Source organism: Lissotriton vulgaris, chromosome 8 (genome assembly GCF_964263255.1).
Source record: "Lissotriton vulgaris chromosome 8, aLisVul1.2, whole genome shotgun sequence".
In the NCBI taxonomy this organism is placed as follows: domain Eukaryota; kingdom Metazoa; phylum Chordata; class Amphibia; order Caudata; family Salamandridae; genus Lissotriton; species Lissotriton vulgaris.
Genome location: NC_141696.1, coordinates 1,151,727,396 through 1,151,742,466, shown reverse-complemented (window position 1 = coordinate 1,151,742,466; position 15,071 = coordinate 1,151,727,396). Strand labels below are relative to the sequence as shown.

General features: G+C 45.9%; 1 protein-coding gene across 1 annotated transcript in view; it reads left to right on the top strand.

Annotated features, from left to right (window-relative positions):
• The window catches only part of COG3 (component of oligomeric golgi complex 3), a 139,215-nt gene that overhangs the window by 48,031 nt on the left and 76,113 nt on the right, over positions 1 to 15,071 (top strand). The window contains exon 6 of the mRNA XM_086936236.1: positions 1,540 to 1,667. Coding sequence (XP_086792362.1) covers positions 1,540 to 1,667 — 128 coding nt within the window. The remainder of the gene's footprint in view (positions 1 to 1,539; positions 1,668 to 15,071) is intronic.

Here is a 15,071-nt window from a genome sequence, read left to right as displayed (position 1 = left end):
TTCGCTCCTTGACTGTTTTTATATAATGCACTGTCACTTTTTATTGTATGTGTTTGTGTAACTTTTATGGTTTACGTGTGTTTAAACCGAATAAAGTTTTATTGAATTGAATATCATATTATCCTAGACAAGAGACGTCAATGAATGCAGTTTTATTTATTGGTTTGAGTGAGCTTTGTTATGTGTCTGTTTTGTGCATTTAGGTGTTATTACTTATTGGTATGAATTTGGTGAAGTCATAAACATGAAGATGTTGTCAGAATGTGCTGAGAATTATCATTCATTATGTTTAATGTTGATGCTGTTTATCCTCCCAGAGTTTATAACCTCTATAGGAAGGGTGTTAACAAAAATGTTGAGAAGGTGAACGGAGCATGTACATTTCGTACCTCTTTGGAGTTGAGATCTTCTAGATAATTGGTTTGTGGCGAGCTTTTGTGTAAGGTGGCCATTGTGGGGTGTGACAAAATCAGTTTTTTGTGGTAGCCTGTGCCACTTCTGTGCAGTATTGAATTCTTTCTTCACATGAAAGGCAATTCTACATCATGTTTTGATTTTCTATTCTTCAGACCGTATTCTAATATTTGATAGGTGTCTTGGATATGAGGTTTTACCTCACAAAAACAGGATGCTAATGCTTTCGAGGTAATTTTTTGCAGGCCATGTTTATTATGGATTTGGACAGTAAATATTATTTGGAGCGAGTTCTTAATTTGTTTTTGTGTAAAATTAAAAAGTGGCTTCCCGGACGCACCCTTGCATTGGTTGAATGTTCTAAAAGTGCTAAGACATAAGGTGAGTTGTGGTATCAACATTTGTTGCAAGCATTGGTAAAATTCTGACCTCAAAACATCTGTGTCAGAAAAATTCCTTTATTTTAGTGCTTTGATACTACTGGTAAGTTCATCTTCTGTTGTAGTAACATCAAGTCTCAGAGACCTTTACAGGTATCATGTTATATACGACTGTGGTAAAATATTAATTGAGATCCTAGAAAGTGTTGAATACTTCCCTGGGTGTTTGAATTTGGTCTTTCTTTTCTTGATCTAGTATAAGTTGGATTTTGGAGTTTTCTCTTTTTGGTTGAAGATATTTTACTAGAAGTAGTCACTCTGTTTCACTTCACCTGGCATTATTCTGTATTTTCTGATTTGTTACATTTGTATTCTAGAAAAAAGAATAAAAAATAGTTAAGTTAAAGATTTTAAGGCTAACCTTTCTCAAATTTGGTTTTGTCAGTGCTCCCTCAAATAACCTATATTGGAATGATTAGAGCTATGAGCTTTAAAAATGATGATCAGGAATTTTATGGCATATGCACAGCCTTTTTCCTGTCAGGGGGACATTTCTTCTCTAGGTCAAGCAAGCATGTTATAGCTTTTGGGAATACAAAAGAACCCCTCTGCGAGGGTAAAGGAAAGAACATTGCAAAGCTTTTAAGTCCCCTGATTAACTTTAGATTCATGCATTAATTTAATATATTTAAATGTGTAATAATAAAATCTGGAACTCATTTATTTTCAAATTCATTTATTGCAGCAAAAATCAGCGACATCGTGAATTCTACTTATAAGACAATCAAAACAAAACTGCCTCTGACCTTACGAAGTATGTCATTGTATCTCGCCAATAAAGATACTGAATTTATTTTGTTTAAACCAGTCAGAGTAAGTATCATTTTTGTTTACATTTTGAAATTGACAGTTTAATGATTACATATTGCTGATTACATCATGGTATCTTTCATCCACAAATGAGTTTATCTTAATCTTTGTTTTTTGTACTATTCAAATATTCTTTAAAAAAGACCAGCAAGGAATATATTTATACACCGGTTCCCTGTGAATCAAAATACTGCATGCTGTGTGACTTATCAACGGTGCTGGTTATGTGTACCAGTGAGCCTCAAACTCATCATTTCTGATGGATGCATCTTCCTGCAGATTCCTGGCATTATGAATACTTCTCCCAGGCTTCAGACTTGCCTGTAAAACATTTTCCATAGCATTGACTCCCCAGTGTCACCACAACGCTGCAGCTGCTTAACCACCTCCAGACATGATGTAATTGGAGTACTTTATGCGCCTAACATCACACCGGCGTCCGTTCCTGTTTTTCAGTACCTTACCAACACAGTTCTCAGCTTTCTTTTTGTTTCCCTGGCAAATTCCTCAGCATTCAATAACAACTAGAATAAGTGTCTCAACAAAGGGATTAAGTCTTACAGCCAGTGCCACAAGAAAATGTTCCTTTCAAACCCCCACAGTGACTATCTGGGGATATTGTGCCTCATTTTGCAACTATTGCGATCCATGCACCGGAAAGCCTTGAGGGAGCTAGAGACCAAATTATTTTGGTGAAGGCCCACAGTGAGCCTACACAGTGGACTTTCTCTTCCAAAGGTAGTTGTCTTCCATCGAACATTACCCTAAGAGATTTCCCTCCCAATAAATCCCAGTAGGAAGTTATCTTGTTCTTCGAGAAAGTGGTCTTGTTTCTGGGGGCCATTTGATGTCTCAACGCTGTTCTCCAGTGCCACACTCTTCCTCGATGCTTGATGTTCAAGTGACCTCACCCTCCTTGTACCTAAAAAGGTGAGACTGAAGCTTCCCAGTCCGTTGGGTGGCCTTACACATCTCAGTGTCTTCTGGCTAGCGATGCTGGATCCTTTTAAGACCGCTCTGCAACCCTCTGGGCTAATCCTCAAAAAAGAGGTGGGGGGTCTCTTCCAAAGGGCTTGGTGTCAGACCACGCTTTACTCCATAAGGTGTGGACTGGGTGCTTATGGTGACATTGAACCCTTTAGGGTGCCGTCCCCCATTTGCTCTGACCCTTTTTCCGTGCTGATTATGAAGTCAAAGGTGATGCCATCCTAGGAGCTGACTCCAACACTGTCCAAGGTGTCTGTAGGAGAAAGCATCATCCATGTAGTAAAGGATAAGTTCATGGGTAATTTTAGAGTGTACACATGCCGGGGCCCAAAGGTTTAATCTGTTGCTGAAGATTTTTTTTTCAGTTTCAGATGCCTTGGTAATGGAGGATAAAAAACTGTGGCGTGGACAGAGTATCATAGAGACTGATCACCTCTTACCTCCCTACAATACTGATGCTGGCCTTTGCTCTGACTTACAAAATGCCAATAGCCTAGATACCTCATCAGAAGGTGAATGTTCCTACCCCTCTGGCCCTGCTTCGTTGAATACTTAATCTTTTACAAGTTGTTTGAAAGGTGGTAAAACTGTTATATCTGACCTTGCATTCTGCAGAAGTAGAATCTAACATTCTGATGGAAATCTTGCAACCTTCACCGACAAAGGCAGATTCTTAGGTTCAGTTTAACGAGGCCGCCCTGAACCTGGCCAAGGCCGCACAAGATAAAACATTTCGAGCCCAGCAGTTCACACACACTGCCACACCCATAGACATGCTTTGAGTAAACCTCACTTTTTCCTTCCCACCCACCATTGAAGACTATGTGTTCAAGCATCATCATCAAAGCAGAATCTCGGTGCATTCCCTATGGCTTTGGGTTGCAAAGTTTTTGCATCAACACATTTGTTCCTCTGTATGTCTTTTAGGTTGATAGGTCCATGCCTTATGGGTCTGGTTAAACTTACAGATGTCAGCCTGCTGCATCATATGATCTGGCGAGTAACACCCTGGATATATCCACACAGATCCAAAAGTGTTGCCTTAACTGCAGATGGCATTGATCGGTCTGTGGGTATAGCTGTAATGTTGCATCAGTTTGGCTGGAGACAACGTTTGGCGAGATGTCTGACGATGCATATACCCAATAGAGGGGTGAGAGGATCTATATCTGGACCTTCCGCCTCCCAATATATCCAAATACACCTCAACAAATTCCAGATATTTTTGGTCTCCTTTCAATCAGTCAATCAATCAATCAATCATAGTACTTGTAGAGTGCACTACATACATGTGAGGGTCTCAAGGCGCTGTGGGGAGGGGGGTGCTGCTCGAAGAGCCAGGTCTTGAGGAGTCTTCTGAAGGTGAGTAGGTCTTGGGTCTGCCGTATGTGGGTAGGGAGGGTATTCCAGGTCTTGGCGGCGAGGTAGGAGAAGGATCTGCCGCCGGAGGTCATTTGTTGGATGCTGGGGAAAACGGCGAGGCTGGCGGAGCGGAGCTGGCTGGTGGGGGGTGTACAAGCTGAGTCTGCTGTTCAGCTAGGCTGGTCCGGCGTTGTGGAGTGCTTTGTGTGTGTGGGTGAGGAGCTTGAAGGTGATCCTCTTGTCGATGGGGAGCCAGTGTAGGTCTCTCAGGTGGGGGGTGATGTGGCTGCAGCAGGGGACGTTGACTATCAGTTGGGCGGAGACGTTTTGAATGCGTTGTAGTCGAGGTAGGTGTTTGGCTGGGATTTCTGTGTAGAGTACTTTGCCGTAGTCCAGTCTGCTGCTGACGAGGGTCTGTGTCACCGTTCTTCTTGTTTCGGTCAGTATCCACTTGTAGATCCTGCTGAGCATGCGGAGGGTGTTGTAGCAGGAGGAGGAGACGGCGTTGACCTGTTTAGACATGGAGAGAGAGGAGTTGAGGATGAATCCTAGGTTGCGTGCATGATCGGTGGGTGTTGGTGCTGCTCCCGGTGTGGTTGGCCGCCAGGAGTTGTCCCAGGCTGAGGGGGTGGGTCCGAGGATAAATACCTCCGTCTTGTCCGAGTTCAGCTTCAGACGTCTGCTCCTCATCCAGTCGGCGACAGCCTTCATTCCCTCGTGGAGGTTGTGTTTGGCGGTGTGTGGGTCCTTGGTGAGGGAGAGGATGAGCTGGGTGCCGTCAGCGTAAGAGATGATGTTGAGGTCGTGATGTCGGGCCACTTGTGCGAGGGGGCCATGTAGATGTTGAATAGTGTCTGGCTGAGGGATGAACCCTGGGGGATGCAGCAGATGATTTCGTTGGCTTCGAATCGGAAGGGTAGGAGGCGGACGCTCGGGGTTCTGCCGGAGAGGGAGGACGTGGTCCAGTCTAGAGCCTTCTCTTGGATTCCAGTAGAAAATAACACTGGGTGTGGGCTCCCCACAGTAAGGCCAAGCCTCTGTTTAACAACAAAACTGAATAACTGCCAATACTGTAACCTCAGTACATCACCTCTATTTTTTCGACATTGGAATTAAACTCAATGTGCGGGCAAGACTTATAGTTCAATCTGAATCAATCACTTTTTATTAATACATTTTCAATTCATTTGTTGGTTCTGATTAATCGATTAGACATTGATGAGCTACAACAATACACACAAAAAGAACAAATTTATGATAAAAACTAACACGAATTCATACTCTACTTTCATCCTCTGTTGATCAACAATCCAGTATACATTCTCACACTCTCACACATACCCAACTGTCAAACTTTATATACAATTCAATTTACATTAATACATTTAGTCATCACCATAGATAACAGTATTTCTGTTCAAAACAACTTTTTTTAAATTGGAATATGAGTTTTGAAGATCTTATGGTGCAGTAATAGCGGTCTATGCGTTTTGAACTCATATTTAGTGGGGAGTTCTCATCAGGACCTCATAGCTGAGGTGGATGTAGTCCGTGGAGGCGAGTGCGTGGGTGCTGGCGAGGTCGGCGATGGAGTTGCTGAACTGAGCCTGGGGTTCGGTGGGTCTGCAGATGAGTGTTCCTCTGAGGGTGGTGGTGGGGTCGGTGTGGAGCCGGAAGTGCAGGTGTTCGGCGGCGTTGAGGGTGTCGTCTGCGTGGGTGGTGACCTTGAGGATAGACTTGTGGATGATGGCTATCCCTCCTCCGGTTCCGTTGACGTGATCACTGCGGATGGTCTCGTAGCCGTCCGGGATGGGTATGGCGATGTCGGGCGCCGAGGAGTCGTTTCACCAGGTCTCGGTCAGGAAGGCCACGTCTGGGGCGGAGGTGTCGAGCAGATCCCAGAGCTCGCAGGCGTGTTTGCGTGCATTGCGGATGTTGAGAAGTATGCAGCAAAGGTGGTTGGGTCCAGTCCTTGGAGGTTTGGTGGTTCTGTCGCAGGTGAAGCTGCAGGTGCGGCAGGAGAAGGGTCCGTGGGTCCGTTTCGGGGCGGCCTGGAAGCAGGTGTGGTTTCGGCCAGCGTTGAGTGCGTGGAGGCTGCTGGCGTCGTAGCAAAATCTGGTGTCTTGGCGTTCGCGGGGTCCCGGGGTTCAGGCCCTGGGCGCGGTCCAGGCGCAGATGGACGCAGACGGGCTTGCCTTAGGCGCACCAGCGCAGCTGCCTCCATTTAAAGGGAGCTGGGAGGGAGGAGTAGCTGGGAGGCGGGAGGCAGGGGTTTAGCCAATGGGCGCAGGGGTCGGGCCGCAGGGGCAGCAGCGGCGGGAAAGCGGGCTGTGGGCGGGGGGCGAGGGAAAGAAAAAAACAGCGCCCAGGAGTGGGCAGCAGGGGTCAGGCACAAGGGCTGGTGCTGGTGTAGCTGCAGCGGGTGGGTGGAGCGACCTACCATTTCTAGCAAACAGACTTATCCCTGGGAATTGCATGGCCCTCACTCACATAGAAATGTGACATGCTTCATCATTGAGCTTCTCACACCCTGAACCCCTTAGAGTCCAAGGTGGGCTCTACCACTGTGAGTGGGAGCGAGGGTTTTTTAATTATTATTTGTGGAGTGTACACTCCACACAACAAAACCAGAGGTAACATAAATGAACTGTTAAATCTATCTAGAAATATCCTAAATCTATTGGATGTTCTGATAGGGTAATTGGTAACCAATGTTAATCATCTACCTTTGTTTTTAATCCTATTATCCTATGCTAATATCAACGTGTTTCGGCCATCTTCACTATGCCCAAAGTGTCAGCTGCCTTTCGTCCCGACATATTGTCTCTGGTTTACACCATGGAAGCTTGTCAGTAGAAGCTGTCTTTGTTCACCCTACTGTCCTATATGGGATAATGAGAAATTTCCTAGCTATCGTAAAGGAAAGTTTCCAATTCTATTAAGGGCATGAAGGCAAAGATAAGGCTTATACTTCCTTCCCTTTAAAACAGTAATCAAGCTCCAGCAGCCATTTCATAAGGCTAACTGTGAACAAAAACTCCATTTCCATCAACCATAGGGAAAAAACAATAACACACCAATCAGGATATAGCCCACTGTATAATGTCCTGTGAAGCCTCTCTAGCCTCCTCTTTCTTCCTGCGACTGCTGTAATCCTCCAATATGGTCACTCCTGTTTGTTGGATTCTGCCCCTTTGGACATTTCTCATTTTATGGCAGGACACAGGACACAGAGGCAAGGATTAGGATAATTCAAACCTTATCCTCCACCATGCTTGCCAGTGAGGGAACTGTTTTAAAATTGAAGGTCTTTAAGGTGGAATCATTCGACCAGTCAGCTGCCTTGAGAATATCCTCTAGGCGAGCACCAAGGCAGAAAGCTTTAGAAGCCATAGCCCCTCTCACTGAGTGGGCCCCAAATCTGGGGGTATCAATTTCAGCTTCTTGCATGACCCACCTGATCCATCTGGCAATCGTAGGGGACGAAGCCACTTTGTGGGGTTGTGTGAGGGCAATTAACAATTGATTTTCTCCGTGTGGACGGAGCTGGTCTGTCATACATTAATATGCCTTAATAGTGCAAGCCACACACAGTTTAGGGGATTGCCTCAAAGATGGGTAGGAAACCAGTCTAGAGCCACTATTCGTTCTACTAGAAAGAAGAAAGGTTACCCCTTGTCGGGTGAAGACTCGACCTGTTATGTCCAGGGATCTGACATCCGAAACACGTTGTCAAGATAACAAACACAGCAACATCGCCAACTTTGCAGACAATTGTTTCCTATAAAGGTAATAATTACAGGGCCAAGATGTAAGAGGAGAAGAACCTTGTTAACGTCCCAAAGAGAGGTGTATCTGGGTTTAGGGTGAACCAAGAGCCTGATACCCCACATCAACTTCATGACGAACGGGTGCTCCCCCACCCGATGTCCATCCACCGGGAGGTGGCTGATCTGTAGGTGTTAATAGACCGGTGCGCGAAACCCTGGGATGCCAAGACCTCTAGAAAATTTACCACCTGGACAATGTCCGCCCCCAAGGGATCAACCTCGAGTTGGAGACACCAACACAACCATCTTGACCGTGCTGAGCCATTGGTATTGTCTGCCCAGGCCTTTACGAATAAGGAGGAAGCTGCTGTTGAAATGCCTGGAACTTTCCAACAACCCCTGTAATCCTCCAGGCTATGAGGCAGAGAGACCCCGCTAGGACCACCGGGTGAGGATTGTTCTGGGGATCCCCGAGGAGATCGGGAAACCGGGGTAGAGGGATTGGAAAATCCCAAGAAGGTTCTATCATCTCTGGAAACAAAGCTTGCTATCTCCAAATCAGCGTGATTACCCCTACCTCTGCCCCCTGCCTGCGCACCTGAGCTGTGAGTCTCGTGATCATTGCGAACGGGTGAAAGACATAGGACTGCTCATGCTCCAATTCTGGAAGAAGGCATCCATGGCTGTTGCATGAAGATCCGGCCTCTAACTACAATATCTGTTGAGTTGGAAATCCAAACGGGATGCAAAGAGGTCTATGGCGAAAGGACCCCACCTGTCCTGGATCAGCCGGAAGATTTGAGGATCCAGTTTCCAAAGGCTGGAATCTCTCCAGTGGGGAGAGTGCCAGTCTGCCACTTGGTTGGAGCTCCCCAGGAGATGCTCCTCTGACAAGGATATCTTGTTGTCTAAACAATATTCCCACAGGGTGCTGGCCAGAACTGACAAAGTCTTTGACCGCATCCCTCCTAGGTGATTGTCATAGCACACTGCAACCACGTTGTCCATTTTGAGAAGGACCGAGCATTTCACTTTCTCTTTTGTCCAGCAACGGATAGCGAACGACCCTGCCATCAACTCAAGACAATTTATGTGCAGAGATCGTTCAGTGGAGGACCATTTTCCGCCCGTGGAGAACTCCCCACATTGTGCGCCCCATCCGGAGCCGCTAGCGTCCAATTCGATCACCAGGTCTGGTTGAGAGCTCAATATTGCCCTGCCTTTCCATGTGGACCAGCCACCAGTTCATTTCCTCGATGGCCTCAGGAGACAAAGGAACTATTTGTGAATACCAAAATCCCTTCCTGAGATGCTCGATCTTCAAACGTTGGAGGGCCCTGTAATGAAGGGGACCAGGAAAGATCGCCTGTAAGGCGGATAAAAGAAGACCCACTATCCTTGCCAGATGACGGAGGGAAACGTGAGATTTGGAGATGGTTCTCCGTAACTCATGGTGAATCTTTGCCAACTTGAGAGGGGAAGGCTGAGGGACGCCTCAACTGACTTTACCAAGAAACTCAGGAATTCTATTTTCTGAGATGGGGCGTGAATTGATTTCTCGTTTATTACAACCCCAAAGACTCCAAAAGGTCTATCGTTGTCTGCAGGTGCGAAACCAGTCGAACCAAGTGTGGAAATTAGCCTTTTTAGGGCCTCACCAGTGCAGGGGTGCACCCTTATCTGCCCACTGGTCCTTAAACCAACAAAATAGAGATTGGCACAGAAGCTGGAATATCAAATAACAAGTTTATTAATCACACATGAGTGGGACTACATCAATACAACACACTTGGGCATTGTAGGAGGTAGTACAAGGAATACAGAAACCAAGGATCTTTTATACCCTGTTTGTTGCTGAGTAAACATGGAGACTCAAATAGAAGGTCCAGGCATACACAGGAGTAGCTATTGACTAACATGGGCAGACAGATATCACTTGGTCAGCAAAGTGGAAGGGGAAACAGAACTGCTTACTTCAGTTGGAATAGCCTGACAGTTACATTCTAAAACAGGTGCATTCTAGCAGCTACAGGCCTTTCTGAGCTCATACACTGCTCTGGCTTAGAATAGAAGGAGTTAACTAAAGCTGAAGACTCAAGCAGAATAGAAAGGCAGGCAACAGTGAAGACGACCGAATCACATGGCTTAACAAAATGGATGCCCAACTAAAATGGCTTACGGTTATGCTAACGGCAATTTCTGTGATTTCCACAGGCGGCCCTTCTAGCATTAGCTGAAGACTTTCGCTGTGCAGTAGAAGAAACATGAAAGTTATCACTTATATCTACTAACATTAGCTCTCTTGTTTCTTGGTCAGTTGCTTGTCGGGCATTTACATTCTGAACATTTTGTTTAAGTGGTCTACATGAGGTACAAGTAGAAACACATAGGGAACAGAGAATTGGGCCACATTGTATACAGAGACAGCAGGAAAAAAGGATTGTAACAAATATACATAGAGCTGACAATAAATTCCAGCCCCAGACAGTAAACATTATTCTTAGCCATCCAGTCAAAGTCCATGTTCCTGAATCCTGAAGGATTTCAGTGGCTATTTTGTACATTTTAGTAATCGCCTCAAAAACTGAAGGGGCGTGGTCAGGGAGATATACTCAGCAACTGCTCCCAATGATGCAGCATGCTCCACCACGATCGGCCAGGATGACGTCAAGGACTATACTCTTTTGGAGTGTCACAATTCTCGCATTTTGTAGTTCTTCCGTGAGAATTTCAAGTGCCATGGCTGTCTGATTGGTTGCAGCCTCTACAACACATGTCCAGCACCTGAACTTTCTGCTGTTTAAGTCTGCACCAACATAGAAGAATAGCCCCAAATTAAAGTCAACGTACTGTTGCAGTGCAGTATCAGTTTGATCCACCTCCTCATGATTTATTGTCCTCTTATATCGGGTCTTAGAAATGTCATTATACAGTTTATAGTCTTTGTGGTAGGATGCAGGAGGCAAAAACCCAGGTGGTAGCAAAAAGGACATGTAGCAGCTACCTTACCATCCAATAGGTAGGTGGTAATAACCTTTACTTTCACAGAGAAAATAGGTGTTATGTGTTAACCAAAAACAACTATTGTTCTTTCCAGTAACATTTAACACTATAATACAGTCACTTTTCCCCACAGGAATACTGCCAATACTGCTCACACAAAGGTCTGCTCGAGCTCTAGTAACAACTATAACAGGAGGTCCATTTCCTTTGGTTGTTCGAGTATTAGAGAAAACATAGCGTGCAGAGGAATTTCCTCGACAATACTCCAGTTTCTTTAGCTTGTGGAGTGCCTTCCTCATCAGTGTAACACACTTTGTTCAATTGGGCATTCAGTCCACCTACATCAGCGTCAGTAATGTTAGCAACGTTAGAAGCCCTTAGTAGTACAAACCAGGTCCTATTAGAACCATTGTGGGAAAACGGCAGAGGAATGAAAGGCGTTCCCTCCCATTTTTCCAACAGTCGGTAATGTTGGTAACATTGTGGGTGTGAAGCAACATTTGAATAAACGTATTGTTGAGATAAGACTGTTGATGCTTCTGCTCATGATAATGGGGATTATAGTTATGGTGCTCAATGGGGACAGGAGTAGTAGCAGTCAGTAGATTTCAAGCAGGAGCTACTCCCTCTATAACCCATGTGATCATAGCAATGATGATAACAATGGAATTAAGTCCAATAACAAGCATAGTCTTTCAATCACAGACTTTCATAGCAGTTGATCTCTTATCCACAGGCATGTTCATCTCGATGTTGAAAAACAAAACAGATGGTACCCTAAGGTCCTCTGCAGCCGTTGGTTTCTTCACTGAGATTGAGAGGAGTATCACTAGTTGAGTCCCCCCCTTTGTAACTCAGCCTTTCACTAACCCAGGACAGTGACTCAAACAGTGTTTTTCAATGATGAAGTGTCTCTCTTCTGGGTTTGCAGCTGATAGCGAGATGTACCTGGGATCGTATGGTCTGGGAAGACTTCCTCAGGTGACGCAGCTTGGCCTCTCTCTGTGTCCCAGGATGTCGTGGTGATCTTTCAGCGCAGCAGGTGCCACCAAGGCGGACTGCACCCTCTTGCAGTGGGTGGAGTGGACCCAGTTCTTCCGATTGGTCACTCGGACTGCAGTTCTAGTGGCCAGAAGTACTTGTTCAGGTCCCCGCCACCTCGGTTCCAGGCTGCTCGACCTCTGGAATACCTTCACCATCACCTGGTCACCGGGCCACAGATCATGACCATTTTCTTGCGACCTGTCAGGAAGAGCTTCTCGAACCTGTTGATGAATCGAAAGCAAGCCGTCAGTCAACTGAGACAAGTAGTTGCTCATCAACACATAAGGTACATAATGTATAGGGCGCGGCTTAGGAATCCCCCAAATGTTCATTGGCCTCCCGAAAACCACCTCATATGGTGCGAGGCAAAATCGTGTATGTGGTATCGATTTAATGGAGAGCAAAGCTAGGGGCAGTGCATCAGGCCATTTCAGAGATGTGGAAGCTAGAATTTTGGAAAGTTTCAGTTTCAACATGGAGTTGCAACCCTCCACCAAGCCTGCTGACTGCAAGTGAAAAGATGCATGACATTTCTGCTTAATCCCCAATCCTTTCAAGACATACTCCACAACTTCCCCAATAAAATGGGGTCCGTTGTCACTCCACAAAATTTGACAAACGCCGAATCTGGGGAAAAACTCCTTTAGGAGCATCTTTGCTGTAGTAAGAGTTGTATTATCTTTTGTAGCGTATGCCTCTATCCATTTTCTAAAGGCACAGACCACCACTAAGACATACCTCAGATTATTACAGTGTTCTAGCTGGATGTAATCCATTTGCAGAACCTTAAAAGGTGCAGTTGGAATGTCAAACCCTCCTGTTGGAGTTCGTGTTCCCTTTCCAGGATTATACTGGAGACAAATCAAACAAGACTGGGCTATCTTTTTAGCTGTGCCGGTAAATGGATGGTCCCAAACTTGCATAAGTAGCTTTGCTATTGAGCATGCTCCAACATGTGCTGGCCCATGTGCCATGTAAATCATGGGATGTAGGTAGGCGGTGGGCAATCTCCACTTTGTCATTTCTTTATTCCTCAAACAGCCCTCATCATCCAATTTTCCCTCCTTAGACCATTGGTCTAATTTATCAGCAGAGGCAGATCGTTGCATGTCCAGTACCTTTTGCGCACATAGATGTAGTGCTTCGTTGCATTGCAGTCTCACGAGCTGTATGATCCACAAAGGCATTGCCCTGTCCTATTTTATCAGTCACTCTCTTGTGTGCGCTATACTTGACAATTGCTACTTTCTTAGGATATGTCAATGCAGTAAGGAGATTATGTACTAATTCCCCATGCACTATTTGTGTCCCAAGTGATGTAAAGAAGCCTCTGTCCTTCCAAAGCTGCCCAAAATCGTGAGCCACTCCAAAAGCATATTGGCTGTCGGTGTAGATGTTAACAAACAGATAAGGACTAAGCTCGCATGCTCTTGTTAGCGCTATCAACTCAGTTGCCTGAGCTGACTTCTGTGGGATGCGAGCTGTCTCAACTACTGTCTGAAGTGTTATTGCATAGGCAGCAGATGTCGTGCCAGCGGGCAATTTCAAGCAAGACCCGTCAACCCACAGTTCCCGGTCAACACTAGAAAGGGTCATATCTTGTAGGTCAACACGACCCTTTGTTTGTTCGTCAGTAAGTGATATACAGTCATGAGACTCTAGTGACTGGGGCTGAGTAGCTAGAAATGGCAATAGTGTAGCGGGATCTATGATCGAATATCTTTTCAATGTGATGTGAGGGGCCAAAAGAGTAAATTCATAACCTGTCAAGCGAACACTGGTCAAATGTTGTGTTTTCGTTTGGTTCAAAAGGGCGTCAGCTGAATGGGGCACTCATACAAGCAATCTGTGTGACAAGACTATTCCCTCACTCTGACATATGGACACAGCTGTCACCGCTACCCCTCGAAAACACCCAGGCAACGCACTAGCGACTGGACCAAGGCCAGTTGAGAAATATGCACAAGGACGCTGCTTATCACCATGTATCTGGGTTAAAACCAAGAGAGCACAACCTTCCCTCTCGTGTACATAGAGTGTGAAGGCCTTAGTGTAGTCTGGAGTTCCTAATACTAGTGCAGAGCAAAGAGCTTGACGTAACTGCTGAAAAGCATTCTGCCATTCAGTAGTCCATGGGAAAGGCATTGGAGTGTCTTTAATCAAAAGGGCTTACATGGGCTTAACAATGTAGGAAACGCCAGGGATCCACTGCCTACAGAAAGAAGTTGTTATGTTATGTTATAAAATGCTCTTTTATAGCGCACGGCTACTCCAAGGAGTGTCCCGGCGCTTTGGCAAAGAGAAAACTTAGAAGTAAAGTACATAACACAGCACCCTCCGCATGGCCGCAGAAAAATTACTGGGCAAAGAGCCACGTCTTGAGGTCTTTACGAAAAGCGAGCAGGTTAGAGGTAGATCTCAGAGCAAGCGGAAGCTTGTTCCAGCAGCACGGTGCCAAGTACCGGAAGGAGCGACCTCCAGTTCGAGCTCGTTTTATAATGGGAACAGCTGCTTTAGCCTGCATAGCGGACCTCAAGAGCCTCCTAGGCGCGTAGAAAACCATCCGCTTCCGGAGATAGTTCGGGCCGGTCGAGTGGAGAGCTTTAAAGGCCAGAGTCAAGATCTTAAAAGTGACTCTTTTGGCAATCGGAAGCCAATGAAGTCTCTCAAGCAACTCAGACGCACGGGCCCTTCGCGGTAGTCCAAAGATGGCTCTAGCGGCCGAGTTTTGTACAACCTGCAGACGAGCGAGAAGATATTTCGGGAGGCCTAGGTACTAGGCCTCCCGAAAGAAGTCCGCCCGGACTTGTTCCTGAGCGGTCGCTTCCTCCCTCTCTCCCTGGTCTCACGCACTGTGGGTGCTGCTGGTCTCACTTGGGTATCGTTACTAGCGCTGTGCTAGTTTTTCGAGAGCTTTTGAAACTGACTAGCGCTGTGCTCGTTTTTCGAGAGCTTTTGAAACTGACTAGCGCTGTGCTCGTTTTTCGAGAGCTTTTAAAACTGACTAGCGCTGTGTGCTTCCGGAATAGCGCTGTGTTTGCCTGCATAGCAGCTCGTTTTTAGAGAGCTTGGAAATTGACTAGCGCTGTGTGCTTCCTGAATAGCGCTGTGTTTGCCTGTATAGCAGCTCGTTTTTAGAGTGCTTGGAAACTGACCTGGAATTGCCTTTGGCGCCGCTCGCTCCGCTCTGCATTGCAGCGCGACATTTGCTCTCTGTGCTTGCTGGCGCTTTGACTGGACA